At 53.4% G+C, this 18,475-nt stretch overlaps 1 protein-coding gene across 3 annotated transcripts in view; it reads left to right on the plus strand.

The window, feature by feature from the left end:
- The first annotated feature begins 13,137 nt into the window (after positions 1-13,137).
- TMEM9 (transmembrane protein 9) overlaps positions 13,138-18,475 on the plus strand; it is a 6,403-nt gene continuing 1,065 nt past the window's right edge. Inside the window, exons 1-5 of one of the 3 annotated variants that reach the window (XM_027669159.1) lie at positions 13,138-13,180; positions 15,478-15,579; positions 15,986-16,077; positions 16,497-16,605; positions 17,419-17,550. In XM_027669159.1, the coding sequence (XP_027524960.1) occupies positions 15,487-15,579; positions 15,986-16,077; positions 16,497-16,605; positions 17,419-17,550 (426 nt within the window). In that variant the 5' untranslated portion in view covers positions 13,138-13,180; positions 15,478-15,486. The other 2 variants (XM_027669160.1, XM_027669161.1) reach the window with 2 other exon arrangements.

Below are 18,475 nucleotides of genomic sequence, written 5' to 3' on the forward strand. Positions count from 1 at the left end.
GTGGGAACAAGCAAAACCAAATAAAAGTCTCTTCATACTCATAAATGAGTGTTTCCTCACACTCCATCATCCCCCAGAGGTGAAGAATTGCCTGGCTTTGATGGATTTGGATGAAGTGGGACAAGGGGACACAGTACCCTGCCAGCAGCTCTGTCAGCAGCCCCAGCCTCAGCTTCAGGGCTTGGCTGTTTGTGCTGGCTCCTCGTGAGTACAGGGGGTGAGTCCCCAGCACACACATTCCAAAAGAAACCATCCAGCAGAGCATCTGCTCCAGCCCATGCCAGAACCCACCTCCCTTTCACACTGGTTGTTCTCTGTGTGCTGTGCCCTGCAGGAAGGTGAGCTGGCCAAGAGCTGTTTAGATTGAATATTAGGAACAGTTTCTTCACCGAAAGGTTGTCAGGCACTGGTACAGGCTGCCCATGGCAGTGGGGGAGTCACCATCCCTGGAAGTGTCCAAAAAACACGTGGCTATGCTTTTTAGGGACGTGGGTTCCCTGTGGCTTTGGCAGTGCTGGGTAAATGGTTGAAATCAATGATCTGGGAGGTCTTTTCACCCTAAATGATTCCATGATTCTGTGTTTTGTGGTCAAGGCTGCTGGGTAGCACAGGAGCTTCAGCCTAACCTCTGCTGGTCCTGAGATGTCCCTCCTGCTCCAGGCTTTTTGTCTCCACTGCCACAGCCAAGAGTGGTGTAGGACAGTGTAACCCCATGTTAAAGCTAAGGATTCACCCCTAGAGGAAGAACTGGAGCTGGGAAGCTGTGATCCCATCACAGCCTCCCAGAACATGCCATGGAAACAGGTCTGTGTTACTCTGCCCTACAGTCTGTGTGGGAAATGTCTCCCCTGGACCATCAATTACAACACACAATCAGCTCCACTGAGCCAGAGTGTCACAGCACAGTCCTGGCAAACAGCCCTTCCTCCCACTTCTCCCTCATTAGGCTGCTCCTCCCCTGCTTGATCTTTAATTAGCTTGTCATCAGCAACTTGGCCTGGGTTGAACACCTCGCATTGTCCCAAATGAAAACACGTAAGACAGATGGGACATCAAAAGCAGCAGGAGAGGAGGGCGAGGAGACATCCAAGGCAATCAATATGTGTCTGACTGCAGGGACAGCCTTGCCAGGGGCAGCAGTAAGAGCTCAGCTGGCTTGGACAAACTGGGGGTGTTCAGACCGTGGGTTGGCTGAGACCAAATGACCTCGTTACAGCAAATCCAATGTAGGTCCAACAGCAGGGAGAGACAAAACCCAGCAAAACCAGTCGCCTTGAGGAAAGCAGCTGTTTATTGTGCCACTGAAGACCCAGCCATGGTCAACCGGCCCATTTAGCTTGGAGCAGTTTCCCAAGGAAGCATTGCCACACCCCCGACTCCCTGGTTTTCCCTCATTCAGAAGCCAACATTTGGCCTCAAATCACCTTTTCCCTGCATTCTGCAGCAGGCTGTATTCCCTGTGTGCCACCCATGGAGCTCAGCAAATGCTCCATGGAGCCAGTGCAAAACATTGAGCCAGCACACGGAAGGAGGGAGAGCAGCAAACATTCAGAACGGGGAGGACAGCCCATCAAACTGGCACCTGTTGTCAGGCAGAAGCCAAGGCTTGTGTCAGCCTGCTGCAAATGTTTTCCCTTCGACCCCCGTGACCTTTTCCATCACACTTCGTGAGGCAGACTGCTCCCATTAAGTGCCACTTGATCCTCTGCTAATGCAGCAGTTATGAAATGCCCACAGCTCTTGTCACTAGGATAAACACCTCTGCAGCGGGAGAAGGGGCACAGACTCGCTCTGCCCTCTGCTCCCTCACCTCCCTTTCCTGTTTGCCCAGCACCACTGTCACAGCCTCTGGGTTGGAGCAGGAAAGCTGAGCCTGGCTGAAGCTCTGACCTCTGCTCAGGCTCAGCTGCCAGTGCCTGAACGAGCACATGGAGAGGGGCTTGTTTTCTGGTCAGAGGAACCTTCCACTGCAAGGGAGGGGTTCAGGGTGAAGCACTGGCTGTGCTCCCCTCACCACTGAGCATCACAGGGGCTCCATCAGCTCTGACCAAGACAGGTCCTGCTGCAGCCACCCCTGCAGCCTTGTTGTGCTCAGGAAAAAAGGTCTCAAGCTGTGCCAGGAGAGGGTCAGCTTGGACAACAGGAGGAATTTCTTCCTGGAAAGGGTGGTCAGGCATTGGAAGGGGCTGCCCAGGGAGGTGGTGGAGTCCCCATCCCTGGAGGTGTCCAAGGAAGGACTGGACATGGCAGTCAGTGCTCTGGGCTGGGGGACAAGGTGGGGATCAGGCACACGGGGGACTCGATGATCTCAGAGGTCTTTTCCACCCTAAATGATTCTGTGATTCAGTCTCAAGGGAGCATGAACCCACTTTCCCCACTGGACCTTTCGTTGACACTGCCCTCAGTCTTCAGAGGTGTGACCAGGTGTTGGGGTGGCACACAGGGTGACCTGACCAGTGCCACAAGGAGCTGGCACTAACGGGCAGGTGGACGGGGGGGCACCACTGCCCTGCAGGACTTGCTCAAGGAAAAGAAGACCTCAGGGGTCAGGGCAGCCTCTCCTCCAGGAGTGTGCAGAACCATGGCCACCACTCTGGGTACGGGGGGAGGTGAGAGCCTGGAGGACACAGATTCCTCTCAGCTCTGGTGCCATGTGTCTCTGGCCTCTTCAGAGCACAAACAAGCTGCCATTAATGTCCTGTCAGCTGCCCCTTCCAGCTCCTGGTATTGCTCACATGAGTGACCAGCACTAGGTATTTCACCAGTTCTTTGAGGGAGGTGAATAAATTAATTTCTCTCCCCAGAAGGGGACTGGACACACACAGTATCTGGCTCATCAGCCCTGTGGAGAAACCTATGGCCTCCCAAAAAGGGACTGACTTTGGAAGAAATGGCACATATGGGCAAATTCTAGTGAATTCAAAGGTCCTCAACATCTGCATTGAAATGTTTGTCTAAGGAGCAGAAAGGGCAATGAAATTAAGAACCTTTCTTTCCCAGCAGCCCTGGTGCTCCAGCCCTGGCTCTCTCAACTGTGTCAGGGGCTTCCTGGGTCTCAGAGAGCAAGAGAACCTTCAGCCAGCAGAAGGACCTGGTTTCCAGCAGCTGTGGTGGCTGGTGACAGTGTCAGCACCCTTTGGGGCCACTTGGGCTGTGGGTAACCTGGGGGGTGAGTGCTCAAGGCAGCTGTGCCTGTCATACCCTGTCTGGCCTGAGTGGTATGAGATTGCTTTTGGGCGAACAGGAGGTGAGTCTGCAGAGACACCCAAGTATTACCTGCTTTGGGTTAGAAACAAACCCCTTCTGGACCAGCATCCACAGAGGGGGGTTCCTCTGGTCACTGGTCTCTGTGCAATGCCCTGAGTCATGTCTGTGTTTAGGGAAGGGACTTCTAAAGTCTCTAATCCAAGCCCAGACTCTTCTAGAGCTGTACCTGCTCAGGTGTTTTTGGCTCTCATGGGAGGAAGCAATAGACGGCAGTGGTTTGTAGGATCACAGCTCACTGCTCTGGTCACTGTGAATGGTGGTCCCTGCCCCAGACACTCTGTAGAGCTGGCCACCAATCCTGTGGGCTACCTGGCCATCCCTTATTGCCTGTCATGAGCATTCCCCACTGAGGGAAGAGTCACCAACACTGGGGAGGGGCTGTGAAATCTGCCCATCACAGCAAGAACAGTTTTGAGGAGAACTTTCCCTATTTCTGTTGCACTTGAGGTAGAAGAACTGCAGAGATCTAAGGGGGAATCATAGCACAGCCAGGGCCCTCATCCAAGGGTTTGGAGAAACCAGCCACTGCAGATGAAGCAGCAAAGTTCCTGCTGAGCAACTGCAGGTCACCAGCAGCAGCTTTCTGTGGATAAGGCAAAAGGAGGAATGGGGGCAGTGACAGAGACCTCTTTAAATCACCAGGGAGAGATTCCTGCCCATCTGACCTGCAGCTGAGCGCCTGGAAAAGACAAAGGAGCCCACTGAACTCCAAAGGGAGTGATGTTGTCTCAGCCCTTGGCACGTGACTGCCATCCAGGTGGTGATAACTGGGCATAATTTATTCAGGTAGAAATCCCTCTGCCCACTCCAACAACGCTTTGTTTGCTTTGTCCTGAATAACAAGCCCACTCGTGCCCTGGAAATGATGGTTCAGAACACATGTGCAGAGCTCCCAACCCTGGGTAATGACAAGAAGTTTCATCAGCTCAGATAAATATCCCTCCCCCTCCCCGGCGACAGGCCCTCGTGCTTCAAATGTCTCACCTCCCCTACCTGCCAACATTTGAACTCCAGAAATAGGGCCAGCTGGGAGGGGAACTGGGATGGGCACTGCCACCCACGAGATACCTGTCAGGCCAGGGCAGGCGTTTGGAGGGAGCCTGGGGTGAGCAAACAGCTCAGCAACAGCAGGACAGGCCTGGCTCTGTGAGGGTGGGCAGCCTGTGGGTCACTGAGCAGCCCAGAGCCCCCTCTGGAGCAGATGGAGTTTCTCCAGCTCTCCCACCACCTCTGGAGCACTCCAAGGCTGCAGCAAGGCTCCAGTGGAGACTCCACCTCCCTGCAGCAGGTTCGGGAGCTTCAGGAGGTGCTGGGCACTCACTGATGTTGGTGTCATCCTTCCCATCGCCTACCAGCACTTCCCAGTAAAGCACCAGTATCTTCCAGTGCTGCACCAGATACTTGCTGGCCCTTCTCCCTGCACAAGGGCTGCTCTGGGTGGTGTGTGATTCCCAGCAGTGCAGAACACCCCTGTTTCCATAGAAAGGGCAAACACTTCCCTCCACAGAGTTTCCTCACACCTACAGCCAGGGGCTGAATTTTGCTCTGCATTACACTGAGCCCAAAACAGCAATGCAGGGAAACAGGATTTGGGGGTCGTTCCCACTGCTCATGGGACCATTTGTTCTGCAGAGCCAGAAGTTCAGAACCATCCAGCACAGCCTTGGTGATGTGCAGGCACTCAGGTGTGGTGTGTCACATCCACACAGGCCACTCCTGACAAAAAATACCGCTTGGAACCTACTCTTGGAATAATCCTGCCCAAGCAGAAAGCCAGCACAGCAGAAATGCAGAGCAGCCTCTGTCCCCAGGCCCTCCTTTATCTCCCCTCTAGGGGGGCTCTTTGAGAAGTGACTCTGATGTAAATATCTCACAGGTGGGTGTCAGAGGATGGTGCCAGACTCTGTTCAGTGTGGCCAATGACAGGATGAAGAGCAATGGCCATACACTAAAACACAAGAAGTTTCACCTCAACACGAGGAAGAACTTCTTTCCACGGAGGTGGCAGAGCCCTGGAACAGCTGCCCAGGGACAGTGTGGAGTCTCCCTTTCTGGAGACATCCCAAACCCACCTGGATGCATTCCTGTGTCACCTGCTCCAGGTGACCCTGCCTTGGCAAGGGGGTTGGACTGGATGATCTCCAGAGGTCCCTTCCAACCATAACAGTTCTGGAATTCTGTGATTATGGAATGGCTCTTTGTTTAGCACAGAATAACCCGTATCCAGTCAGGGCCTACTTGCTGGAGAAGCTGTTAATTGCCTCCTGTGGTCTTCTGTCAGCAACATTATCCCCTCCTGCCCTGCTGAGACTGGGATGAGGGATTGTCCTGCTCTGTGGCTGCAGTGGGATACTGAGAAGGGGAGGGTGAAACATAATCTGAAAAATAATATCTACGGCAGCAAGCGATGCTAATCAAAAAATCGTGAGGGAAGCAGGATTCCAAGGAGGGAGGAATGCTGGGGGAGGAAAAGCATGGACATCTCTTGACAAAGGTCCAGGATCAGTTTGAAAGGGCCCAAGAAATTCTACTTTAACGTCTATTTTTAATACAAGCCCCGTGTGTGAGGAGAGCACCGCCCGCCGCGATCTCGTTACCGCCCAGATTAGCAACAAAAAGATTAATTTAGACAGGATGGAATAATTTTGAACAAAAGTGTCACTGCCTTCTGAGGAGCAAGGCTGACCCGAAAAGATCACGTACAGGGAAACCCCACACCACAGGCAATCCCTCCTGGAGAGGAGTCCCCCAGCTGGAAACACAACAGTTTGGGCTCATTTCAGCACAGCTGGGGTGGCACCACTGATGTCAGATGACTGTAATATGTCTCTTTAATTGATCATAAATACATGTATTTCACTACAGCTGACAATAAAATCTGTGGAGACAGCCCTCAGAAGCTTCCCACTTGCCTGTCCTTTGTTTTCCTGGCTTACATTTTAATTCCTCCAAGTCATACAGAAATAAAGGCTTGTGCTCATTCTCTGTCCCTTTTCCAAGAGCTGCAAACCTCCCTGACAAACCCCCAGCCCTCTCCAGAGCTGGGCCACGCAGAAGATGAAGAGCTCTTGTAGCTGGAGTCTCCATGGTTCTCCTCCTTGAGGTCAGCCCTGCAGGGAGAGGAAAAGCTCCTCTCACACTGCTGGATATCCAGGCATGGCCCCTCTGGGGCCTCCAAATTAAAGGCTGATGGCAGAGCTGAGAAGGCACAACAACATTTGGGTTGCACTGAGGCAACTTGCCCAATTATTAACATTTTTGTGTTCTCTTCTTTGCCAGAGAAACTGAGCTTTTACTGGCACAGAAAATCACCTCCTCCAAACACAACTGAGTCATCTCTCCAAGTTGCTATCAACATTTCTGCAGAGCATCCTGCTCCAAAGGAGCCAAATCCAGGTGGGATCCTATAACCACAGCCCCCTCCCAGTCCCACCAGCCCTTTGACACAAAGAAATTCATCCTGCCCAGGGGCCTCCCCAGAAATCCCTCCATCCTTTCCAAAACAGAGCAGCTGCTTAGCACTGGCTCAGCACAGCAGGTCAGAAGATGATGAATTCTGTATCCGCTTGGGAATTTTTAGGGAAACGCAAGCCCAGCTGTGCAAGCTGGAAGAGGGTGGAGACGTGGTCCAATGCTGCACTGAACAACCCTTCTAAACCGTGGGGACTTGGCTACAAACTGCCCCCAAGGCAGTGACCTCTGGTAGGAGAGACTTCCTTGATCTCACATGGAGAATTCTTCCCCACTGTTCCTGCTGTTGGGAAGCAGTGAATGAGTTCCTTGTTTTACTTTGTTTGAGTGCAGGGCTTCTGCTTTACTTATCAAACTGATTTATCTCAACACACAAGTTATCTCACTTCTACTGTTCTGATTCTCCCCCCATCCCACTGCAGGGGAGGGAGAGAGGGAGTGAGTGAGTGTGGGGTTGAGCTGCCAGCTGGGGTTAAATCAGGACACTCACTTGGAAGCAGGAGGGATCCCTGACCACCAGCCCAGCTCAACAGCTCCGAGCTGACCAGGCTGAAGGAGCAGATCCCAGTGTGAGCTGGGCCGGGATCACTGCAGCCCTCCTGCATGACCATAGAAGGTAAAACCGAGCCCCGGCAGGCCTGAGGCCAACAACACACTTAAGGCATAAATGTTCTGGTGTTTCGTGCAACTCCATCAAAAATCTCAGAAAAGCTTATTTTTGGCTGAATCAGGTGTCAGTGAAAGGAGTGCCAACTGCAGTGCTCCTCTGCCAAGGCAGGAGGAGACAGACTGCCAGGGACGCCCACGGGGTGCAGACTGGAGGAGTCGCCAGAGGCTCAGTCTCACAAACAGGATCCACCACAACCAGCCTGATTTTATCCCTTCCCCTCTTCCCCCACACCCCACATTTGTGGGAAGACAGCAGGAAGGGTGTCACTGGTGCTTCACAGACGTCTACACACCCGAAAGGGCTCTGTCTCTGCTGTAGGCAATGCCCTACACCACTGTCTTGGAAGGTGAAAAGCATTTTGGGGCTGGCTCTGCGAAGTCTTCATCTGCCCCAGCTCTGTCACAGCGTGTTCCCTGCCCATTCCAGTGGAGTAACCTCCATCCCAGGAGGCTGCTGCTCCAGCTCCATGTAGTTCAGCAGGGTTGCACCACCACAACAGGCTCCAGGACAGAGCATTGGCTCTTGAAAAAATACCTCTGGCACCACAGAATTCCCTTTTCCCTCTAATAGGCCTCTGTTTACTTGGGAAAGCACGGAGAGCTCAGACAGAGGGCAGCAGTGTGGGCCCATGGCCAGAGCAGTGCCCTGGGCTGCAGCCACTGTCTCCTCTGGTCTCAGCACTGCAGGGGTTTGGCTGAGCTCGGACAAGGCCTCTCTCCTCAGCCGCCCTGTTTCACAGAATCCCAGAACCAGCCGGGTTGGAGAAAATCTCTGAGATCATGGAGTCCAACCTTTGACCAAACACCACCGTGTCAACTAGACCAGAGCACTGAGAGCCACATCCATCTTAAACACCTCCAGGGACAGTGACTCCACCACCTCCCTGGGCAGCCTGTTCCAACATCTAATCACCCTTCCTGTGAATAAATTCTTCCTAATGTCCAACCTAAACTTCCTGCGGCACATAATCTGGGATTATTTAGACCAGCAATGGTCTCCAGTTTAGGGGTAGAAGCAGCCTATGAAATGGTTAAACACAACTAAGGTGGAGAAGCACAAGTGGAGTCCTTTGGGGCATCAGCCATGTCTGTGTTGTTTTCCCCTCACCACCCCCAGACACCCCAGGTCTCCTCACCATCACAACTCCACTGCTGCCCAGCTGTGAGCCACAAACCCAACACCAAATTCCATGGTCCAGATCTACCCTCTCATGGCTGGTACATTAATGGTTGCTCTGTTCCCATCCCAGGAGAGGTCACGGTCGACAGAGGGTCCTTCACAACACCAGCCTGTCTGTGCATGACCCAAGGACACACAGTGACGCTGTGACACGCACAGTGACACCGGATCTCCCAGGTTATCAGAGTCCAGTGTGCTGGGAGAGCCACATCTCCTGTCAACTCCCACGCACACACCAGCTGCTCCTGCCTGTGACTGACAGGGTTTGTTGTGCTCACAAATCTCCATGAGGCTTCTGCACGGCTTTTTAAGACCGTCAGGTCTTTCATGTTGGGAGGAGCTCTCAAGAACTCACCCTCACAAGCAGGTCTTGTGATCCTCACAAGCTCTTCAGCCACCCTCACAGCACTGCTGAGGACTATTCGACTGAGGAAACTGAGGCACGACATCAGAAACCACTTCCTTGGAGTTGTAAGGGAGCTGACAGCAAAAAGAGCAGGAGAATTGCTGTTCCTTGGTCTAACCAACCACCCTGCACAAGGAAGAGCCCTATAGGTTGGCCCAACGCCCAAGCACCTTTGAATCTTCTCTTGTCTGTTTACAGTTCTCAAAGCATTTCATTTTGCTCTTAATAAAAAGACCAGATCATCTTGTTGCAGGTGAAGAATGAAATGTCTCCTCCCTGAATTACAAGATGCTTTTATAACGGCGGGATGTATTTCTAGAAATTTACAAGTCAATCTGTGAGTTCACAATTCAAAATGAATTGCCCTTGAGACTCGTGGCAGGTGATGTGAGCCCAGCGCTGTGCCGGAAGGAGGTTTGCAGTGCTGTCATCTACACCCATGTCCACAGGGAACAAGGACAAGCTGTTACTGTGTGTCCTCAGCCTTGTTAACAAAAATGCCACCTGTCCTTCAGGCACTGACACCACGAGTGCCAGAGAGGCCTCATTCCGTGGGTAAGGGGACAGGGAGAGCTCAGGGCATTAACAGCGACGTCTGATCCTTCCCCTCTTTTGCAGGTTTGTGTTTCTTTGTTTCCTGCGCTGATCTCTGATTCCCTTTCCCTCCATGCCACAGGAATTGTGTTTGGCCTCTATTCCCACTGGCCCACGGGAGGCTCCTCTGAGGCACCTCTCACCTGTCTGCTGCCAACAAAGGCAGGAATGGGGAACCAACAGCCCCACGGTGCCATTGCTGACCCTGAGGTCTCCAAGGCAGGATGAAGCCTCCTGCCAGAGCACTGTGTTAGTCCCACATCCCTGCAGGTCAGCGGCTGAAGTTAACCCAAGTTACTGGGAATTCAGTAAGGGTTCAGGACCCACTACTGGAGAGGTTTTTTAAGGGACCTGTATTAGACACACTGAGAAATTCAGGAAACATGAAACACTTGGGAATGACCACAAAGTTGAGCAACAGGTATGGAGAAATAAAGCAGCAAATCCTGCTCCCTCCAGGTAAACTCTCTTTTGCCACTGCTGCTGGGCTTTAAAAACAGTGACAGGGATGACTTCCAGAAGACAACTGAGCCTGCTGCATCCCAGTTATCTGGGACAGGCAAAAAGGCTTCTGGGCAGGGGGAAAGCCAGCAAGGAAGGGACCAGGAAATGGTCTCCTGGAGGAGTGTGTGAGATCTCCCTCCCATCACTACGCAGGAAATGCACATGCAGCTCCCCCTCCCATCCAAGGAATTGGAAACCAGTCTCTTGGAAAAGGGACTTGAACTGAAATGCAACTTTCAAGCTCATCTTGTGCTGGCTGGGTCTGTTTTTAAGGCACTTACCTAAAAAACCTGATCCCTGCACGTGGTCTCTCAGCTGCCTGGGCCATTCCTTTGCCTCCTCCAAGGGCATTCTCCAGTGTCTTGTCACCAGTTCAGCTGCTTCCTCCAGGTGTCAATCCAGCCTCCTCCAGCCCCCCAAGGAGCAGTGGGATGTACCTTTGGGCTGAAAGAGAACACAGAAAACAGATTGCTGTGACAACAGGCATGTCAGAGGAGATAAAAATACCTCCTCACCAGTCTGGTGAAAGTCAGTAACAGAAAATCCCTGTGGTCATGTGGCTTTTAAACCTGCACAAACTCAGCCCTGTCCCAGCACTGACTGTGCCTGGCCAGGCCCAGGCCTCTGCTCTGAGTTAACACCAAAGAGCTTCTTCCGCTCGGCAACGCTGGAGTAGGAGGAAGGAATTAGAGGTCCTTTGTGCATCTAATACCCAGGATTATTCTCATGGAATATTTCCTTGGATCAGTCCAGCTGACTTAGGCCACAGTCCCGTATGGGTTCCAGTGAGTGGGGAGGGAATGCAGCCATGGCAGGGCTGGGATTTTACACATTACAGCAATGGGGTGAGAAAACTATTTACACCATTATTTACAAGAGCATGCAGTAACAGGACAAGGGGGAATGGTTTCCCACTGCCAGAGGGCAGGGTTAGATGGGATATTGGGGAGGAATTCTTTGCTATGAGGGTGAGGAGGCCCTGGCCCAGGTTGCCCAGAGAAGCTGTGGATGGATCCCTGGAAGTGTCCAAGGCCAGGTTGGACAGGGCTTGGAGCAACCTGGGCTAGTGGAAGGTGTCTCTGTTCATGGCAGGGGTGGAATGGGATGAGCTTTAAGGTCCCTTCCAATCCAAACCATTCTGGGATTCTATGAAAACACTTTTACATTGGCAATTACCATACTGGGTGCATGGAGCAGTTTTAAAGCCTGGCAGTCTCCACAGCAAGTACATTCTACAAACCCTAAAACGAGCAGTCTCAATTATTTACACATTTATAAAGTTAAAACTATCAGACAGACAGAACCATCTCTCAGATAGACATTCCCCTCTGACTGCCATGTATTTTTGGCTGAAGGTATCTCTCCAACTCTCTAACAGGAGGGGGGAGCTGGAGGAGGTCGGGCTCTCTTCCCAGGGAACAAGGGACAGGAGGAGAGGAAAGAGCCTCAAGCTGCCAACAGGGGAGGTTTGGGTTGGACATCAGGGGGAATTTCTTCCTGGAAAGAGTTGTTAAACTTCTGAAGGGGCTGCCCAGGAAGGTGGTGGAGTCACCGCCCCTGGAGGTGTCCAAGGAATGACTGGACATGGCACTCAGTGCTCTGGGCTGTTTGACAAGGTGGTGACTGGTCACAGGTTGGCCTCGATGAAATTGGAGGTCTTTTCCAACCTAATTGATTCTCTTTCTAGAGGTTAAACCAGAAGTTTGGGTCCCTTTTTCTATCAGTGGGGGTTTTTGCCTGAAAAAGAATTAGATCCTGACTTTATCTGGCGTCACAGACCAGGTAAATCTGCACCAGGTAAATCAGCAAAATGCCAGAGAATCACCTCGACCCCTCCAGCTGCAGAGCGGAGTCTTCCAGGGAGCTGCCACTGGAGCAGGTCCAAGGATGAGGGTTTTGCACACCTGAAAGGTGCAGACACAGAAAATGGGGTAAAGCTGAGATAATTCTAGAGCCAGATCTCTCAGGAATGTTCTCTTTGGGCAAACGCAAGACCCCGTGACCTTGGAAAGGCCCAGCATTTCTTTTGGAACAAGGACAGGACAAAATGAGTCACTGGTCTCTAATACAAGAGCTTGATGGCAGGACTGCAGCCTTTGAGCCTGGAGGATCACCAGTATCATCTATAAGCGTAGATCAGCCAAAAACATAACCAAGGGCACCACTGCAGCCCGGGATCTCCCCTTTGATGGGCACAGCAGCACCACTGGTGTGAGGGGAGAGCAGCGGCTGAGGGGGAACAGGGTGGGAGGGGAGAATGGGGTGAGGGGGAACGGGGCTGTGAGAGGGGAATGGGGCTGTGAGGAGAGAGCTCGAGCATGTGAGGGAAAATGGGGCTGTGAGAGGAAAATGGGGCTGTGAGAGCGGGATGTGAGGGGAGAGGACGAGGCTGTGAGGGGGGAACAGAGCTGAGAGGGGAGAACAGGATGTGGTGGGGAATGGGGCTGTGAAGGGGGAATGGAGCTGTGATGGGAGAGCCCGAGCATGTGAGGGAAAATGGGGCTGCGAGAGGAAATGGGGCTGTGACTGGAAATGGGGCTGTGAGGTGAGAGCGGGTGTGAGGGGAGAGCCCGAGGCTGTGAGAGGGGAACGGTGCTGTGAGAGGGAAACAGGGGTGTGAGGGGAGAGCAGTGGCTGAGGGGAGAGCGGGGCTGTGAGAGGGAACGTGGTGTGAGGAGAGAGCCCGACGCTGTGAAGGAAAATGGGGCTTTGAGGGCAGAGCGGGGCTGTCCCGCGGCTCAATCCCAGGACAGGGCGGCCCAGTCCCACGACGGGAGCCCAGCGGGAGCTGCCCGCGCCACGTCCGCCGAACACCGCCCGGCCACGGCAGTGCCGCCCGAGCAACCCCCTGAGCGGGACCACCCCGCACCCTCCCGCTCCCCCGTCCCCTCAGCTCTGCGGGGCGCAAAGGAGACGCACACCCTCCCTCAGCACCCGGCCCGGTCCTCTGCCTTCCTATTGGCCACGGGTGCTGCCTGTCACTGACCGTCACGCGCGGCAGCCAATGGGCTCTCAGGGAGCGGAGGGGGCGGGGCTCGCTGGGCGGGGCCGGGGGCTGTGGCGGCGGCGCGGGCCCGTGTGAGGGGCAGGTAGGGCGGGGGGGCCGCGGGGCCGCGCTCGGGCGGGCTGAGGGGGCAGCGGCCCCTCACGGCCCCGCTCCGCTTCACCCCCCGGGGCGGCGGGGCAGCTCAGTCAGGGGGGCGGCCTGGATCACCGCAGGCATCCCGGGAGGCCGGGCTGTGGGAGCCCCTGGAGGGCTGAGCATCCGCGGGCCTTCGGCGGGAACTGAGGGGAACCCGGTCGGTGTCGGGGGTGGTTCGAGCACAGATGGTGCAAAAGGGGGTCGGATCCATCGCAGTCTTAGAAGGGCTCCGGGTGATTTGCACAGAATCATCCCAGAGTGGTTCGGGTTGGGAGGAACGCTAACGCTCATCCAGTGCCACCCCCTGCCCTGGGCAGGGACACCTTCCACTGACCAAGTTGCTCCAAGCCCCGTCCAGCCTGGCCTTGGACACTCCCAGGGATGGGGATGTTCAGGGTGAGGAGGTTACTGAGAGAAGGAGCACGGGGTGGGTGTGTGCGAGCATCATTCTAGGGGTTCATTCCTGGGGGCTGCCACGCTCAGTTACAGCCCCAGGACCTTCACCTTCACCTTAACCACCCATCTCCTTTTGGGCAGATCCTTTTGGACAGACGGCTGCTGTGGGCTGGGCTGATCGCCTGGAACACAGCAGCTCTAAGGCACGTGTGCACGTGCCCCTTTGCTGTCAGAGTCAGAAAGAACCACAGATAAATTATCCTTTGTGTGGCTGTGGGTGTTTTACACAGTGGGTGGACTCTGTCCAGGTGCCATTCTGAGTTTTTATTTAGGGTAGAACAGATCACGTGTTTTCCCCTGCTTTTGTTAAAATGGCATTTATGAGTTGACCAGATGTTCTGAATTCAATTGAGAGGCTAAAACTCAATTCCAGGCACCCGCCCCACTGTTAAGTTAAAAATTCAAACCAAAGTGCAAACCCACAATGGGGGACATGCAGCTCAGCTCAGTCCTGTTCCCCAGATTTGTGATGAGGACCTGAAACCCTGACGTGCAGGGGAGTCTGCCAGGAAAGGACCACTGTGTGAGGAGATTGTTGAAACTTTGGTGCAAAGGGTTAATAAATCCTGGGCTGAGGAGATAGGACTGGAATGCATTTTGGTGGGTTTTGGCAGGCCAGCTTGTTAGAAGTGGCTGGTGTTTTGTTTAGATAAAGAAGAAAGGAACTTGGTGTTGGTATTCCATTATGTGAGTTTATAGTGTTGTTAAAGATAAAGCAAAGAATATTGCAGTGATGTAAATCCCAATGGAATCAACATCAGGTGATGGAGTAGAAGTACCTGGAGTGAGCTGTGGGATTAACATGGAGCTGATTACTGAAGGTGTAAATTCCCTTCCCTGAGTAAAGCTCTGCTGAAGTGGCTTTTCTGAGCTGTCCCAAGGTCCCCAAGACCTGCTCCTCCTTTTCTGCCCCTGAGGTTGAACACCAGCCTGATCAAGGCCAGCTTGGCCTTGTGCAGAGAAATTAATATTCTTATGGACTTGTACAAACACACATCTCTGGAACAGCTTTATCCTTGCACATGGGGGCTGGAATGAGATGATCCTTAAGGACCCTTCCAACCCAAACCATTCTGGGTTCTGTGATTAATGAATTTATCAAGCTGCCAGCTTGGAATAATTGTAAAATCGGGATTTTACTGAACAGGTATCTTGGGCTAAAGGAGGTTTAAGAATCAGTTTGGAATACTTAGGAATATTCCACTCCTTTCCCATGGCTTGTGGCTCATGACAGGCAAATACACTGGTTCCTTCAGCAGCCTTTGAGTATCAGAAGATAAGTGATTTAACTTTTATGACACAAAAGTTTATTTAACTTTATGACAGCAGTGAGGCCCCAGTGTGCTGCAAGGTCACTCTTGCTCTGTGGTTTTCCTGGTTCTGTATCTTTGGGTCACTCTTGCTCTGTGGTTTTCCTGGTTCTGTATTTTTTACTGAGCACAACTGTCAGCAGCAAAATACCTGTTGCAGGGCTCCACAGCAGTAAGAGAGGAACAGGGGGTTTTGTGCAAGTCAAACTGTGAGGAAATCAGGGATGTTTTTGCAGGGCTGGGGTAGTTTGGATGTGTGTTTGTAGGGGGTGTGGAAGCTCTTCAGATAGGAGTGTTTTTTGGAGTGTGTAAAGTGTTCCCAGGAGTTTCTGGCTGGCATCAGCTGTGATTCAGGGATAAAATCCCCCTTCCTGGGCAACACTGAGGCGAGTGGGCCAAAAAAAGAGCTCTGACTCCCTCGTTGTGGCTGCGTTCAGATGACATCCTCCATCCTGGATGTGAGTTTTTGTTCCCTCAGGCTCCCACGATGTTTGCCCAGTGCTCCCGGAATTCTGTGAGCCCCGTGGTGCTGCTGGTGCTGCTGGGCTGCCTCCTGTGCCCCCCAGCACAGGCCAGCAAGGTGGGTGACAGCGTCGGGCACCGTGGGAGGGGCACAGCAGAGCCAGAATGGCAGAGGAGCAGCTGGGGATGTTTGCAGTGATAAGGAATGGATTTGTGGTGCGTTTACTGTGTAGGGCTGGGACTGTGTGTGACAGTGGCCCCTGCCCTGCCTTCTGCTGGGCTTTGGAGTTTGCATTTTAAAATGTGTTCGAAAAGCACCTGGCTGGAGGTGCTGGAAGTGGCCGAGGTGCTCTGGGACATGTTAAACCTGATGTCAAAGTGCAGGAAGAAGGGAAGTGGGGGGAACTGTTCTCTGGGGTGGAGTGTTCTCTGTCCCAGAGGATGTTCAGCCTGTCCCCAGCCCGGGGTGGTGAGGGTGGCAGAACTGGGGGTTCCCTCCCTCACTGGCTCCTCTGCCCCCGCAGAGCTCCGAGGACATTCGCTGCAAGTGCATCTGCCCCCCGTACCGGAACATCAGCGGGCACATCTACAACAAGAATGTGTCCCAGAAAGACTGGTGAGTTGGGCTGGAAGCCTGAGGGCTCAGTCCATGAGAGCCACCAACGCTCCCAAGTTGGCAGCTGGTGCCAACCCTGCCTGTGTGTTTGCAGAGGGAGCTGTGGTAGGTGATGTTCAACCCATGCCGGGGGCGTTTTTTAAACAGAAATTGAGGAATCTGGGATGATTTCTTAACCCACAGCTCTTGGCACGTGTCAAGAGCCTCCAGTCCCCCTCACCTGGACTGGATCCCTGCAAAAGGCACTTGGACAGTCTGTCCCAGGACTAGCTGAGCTGTGAGGGGAGCTCCTAAAAACAGATCGGCGTTATCAGCCTGCAGGGAAAGCTGGGACACACAAAAGTGTCACCCCAATGTCCTTCCACAGAGCACTGGTTTCACCTTCACCTTCCTGCTGCTGACCTTTGTTTGTGCTGCAGCAACTGCCTGCACGTGGTGGAGCCCATGCCAGTGCCCGGGAACGACGTGGAGGCCTATTGCCTGCTCTGCGAGTGCAAGTACGAGGAGCGCAGCACCACCACCATCAAGGTAAGGGCAGCTCTGTCCCCGGGCCTGGCTCCTTCTCCTGGCCAGGCCATGCCAGCCCAGGCACTGCTGCACTCTGGGTTCCTGCAGAAGAGCCCAGAAAGAGAAAATCCAGCTGTCACAGTGGGTACACTGTGGCAGTGCCAGGAGCTCACTCTCTGCAACTCCCTGGAAGGAGGCTGGAGCCAGGTGGGGACTGGGCTCTGCTCCCAGACAACCAGTGACAGGACAAGAGGACATAGTCTTAAGCTGCACCGGGGAGGTTTAGGTTGGACATTAGGAAGAAATTCTTCACAGAAAGGGTGATTACATATTGGAAGGGGCTGCCCAGGGAGGCAGTGGAGTCACTGTCCTTGGAGGTGTCCAAGGAATGACTGGACGTGGCACTTGGTGCTCTGGGCTGGGGGACAAGGTGGGGATCGGTCACAGGTTGGACTCGATGATCTCAGAGGTCTTTTCTCACCTAACTGATTCTGTGATTTCTGTGTCTGAGTCAGGAATGCTCCTGGCTGTGAGGAGCTGCAAGAAGAGTCTTCTTGCTGAGGATGTGTGATAGTGCCAAGCACCTCTGAGCAGGAACCCCTGTCTTGGTGTCCTCCCACGTGCAGCACGTGGCCTGAGCTGGCACAGTAGGAGGGTCAGCACAGCCTGTGCAGTGACAGCACATCATCAGCCCCTGGCAAGGGCAGGAGACCTTGTGAGCAAAACGAGAATGAGAGAAGAGATCAAACACCAGAGACAGCTGCAAAGGACCTTGTGACCTCTGTGGTGCTTCTTCCCCACGGTGCTGATCCTTTCCCACGTGCTCCTCTCCAGGTGATCATCATCATCTACCTGTCGGTGGTGGGGGCCCTGCTGCTGTACATGGCCTTCCTGGTGCTCGTGGACCCCCTGATCCGCAAGCCCGACCCCTACACCCACCCCCTGCACAACGAGGAGGAGAGCGAGGTGAGGCTGCGGGGGCACCGGTGGGCTCTGCTCGTGGGGCAAACGGGGTGACAGGAGAGTGGGTGACAGGGAAACAGTGACCTCCTGTCTCCTCTGAGCCAGGGAGGCAGCACTGCTGCTTTGGGGGCACCCACACAGGGGAACACTTCGATCAGATCTGTGCAAGTCCTGCAGAAGCACAGGGAATAATCAAAGTTCTCACCTTAAAAGGTCTCAAAGTTCTACCCCTAACCCTGACCCTGTCCTCTGTGGCAGGGGGTGACGTTGTCCCAAGTGGCCTGAATTTGGTCTGTCTGTCCAGATGGAACCAAAACTCAAACGCATTCCTATTTGTGCAGTGTCCCAGGTGGAGTCACTTGGTGCTGAGCTTCCAGGGAAGGATGGGCTTAAGTATTTGCTGGAACATCTTATAGACACTCAAAGAGCAGCCTCGAGGGGCTGTTTGACTGCTCTGGGGCTGGGCCCTGTTGTAGCCAGGCTGTTGGTCCTTGTGTTTCTCCCCAGAGCAGAATTTCATTCAAATCCCATCTTCTGGGGGACACTGGCATACAAAGCTTGGTCAGAAAGATCAGGATCTAGCAGCAAAGAGAGAATCTCTCTGTGTCTCACACACATACACACATTTTGGGAAAGGACAAATTTCTTGCTGCATGAAATTCCTGCAATTTTAGCACTGGATCAGACTGTCCTGTTTGTATTTTAAGTATAAACTATTTGGCTCAATTCTTTCATACTGTGATATAAGTGAGGAGTAGCTGCTCCAGTGTGCCCATTACCACCCTCTGCTGAAAAAGGAGGTCCTGCAGGAGGAGGTGAACTGTATCCTAGAATTGTGGGTTCGCTCCCTGCACCACAGCAATGATCCAGAGTTAGATCCGGGTGCACTCTGTAAATGCCTGGTGTTAGGTGAGGTTTATCTTAGTGC

This window comes from Corapipo altera, unplaced genomic scaffold (genome assembly GCF_003945725.1).
Source record: "Corapipo altera isolate COAL_440 unplaced genomic scaffold, ASM394572v1 300, whole genome shotgun sequence".
NCBI lineage: Eukaryota > Metazoa > Chordata > Aves > Passeriformes > Pipridae > Corapipo > Corapipo altera.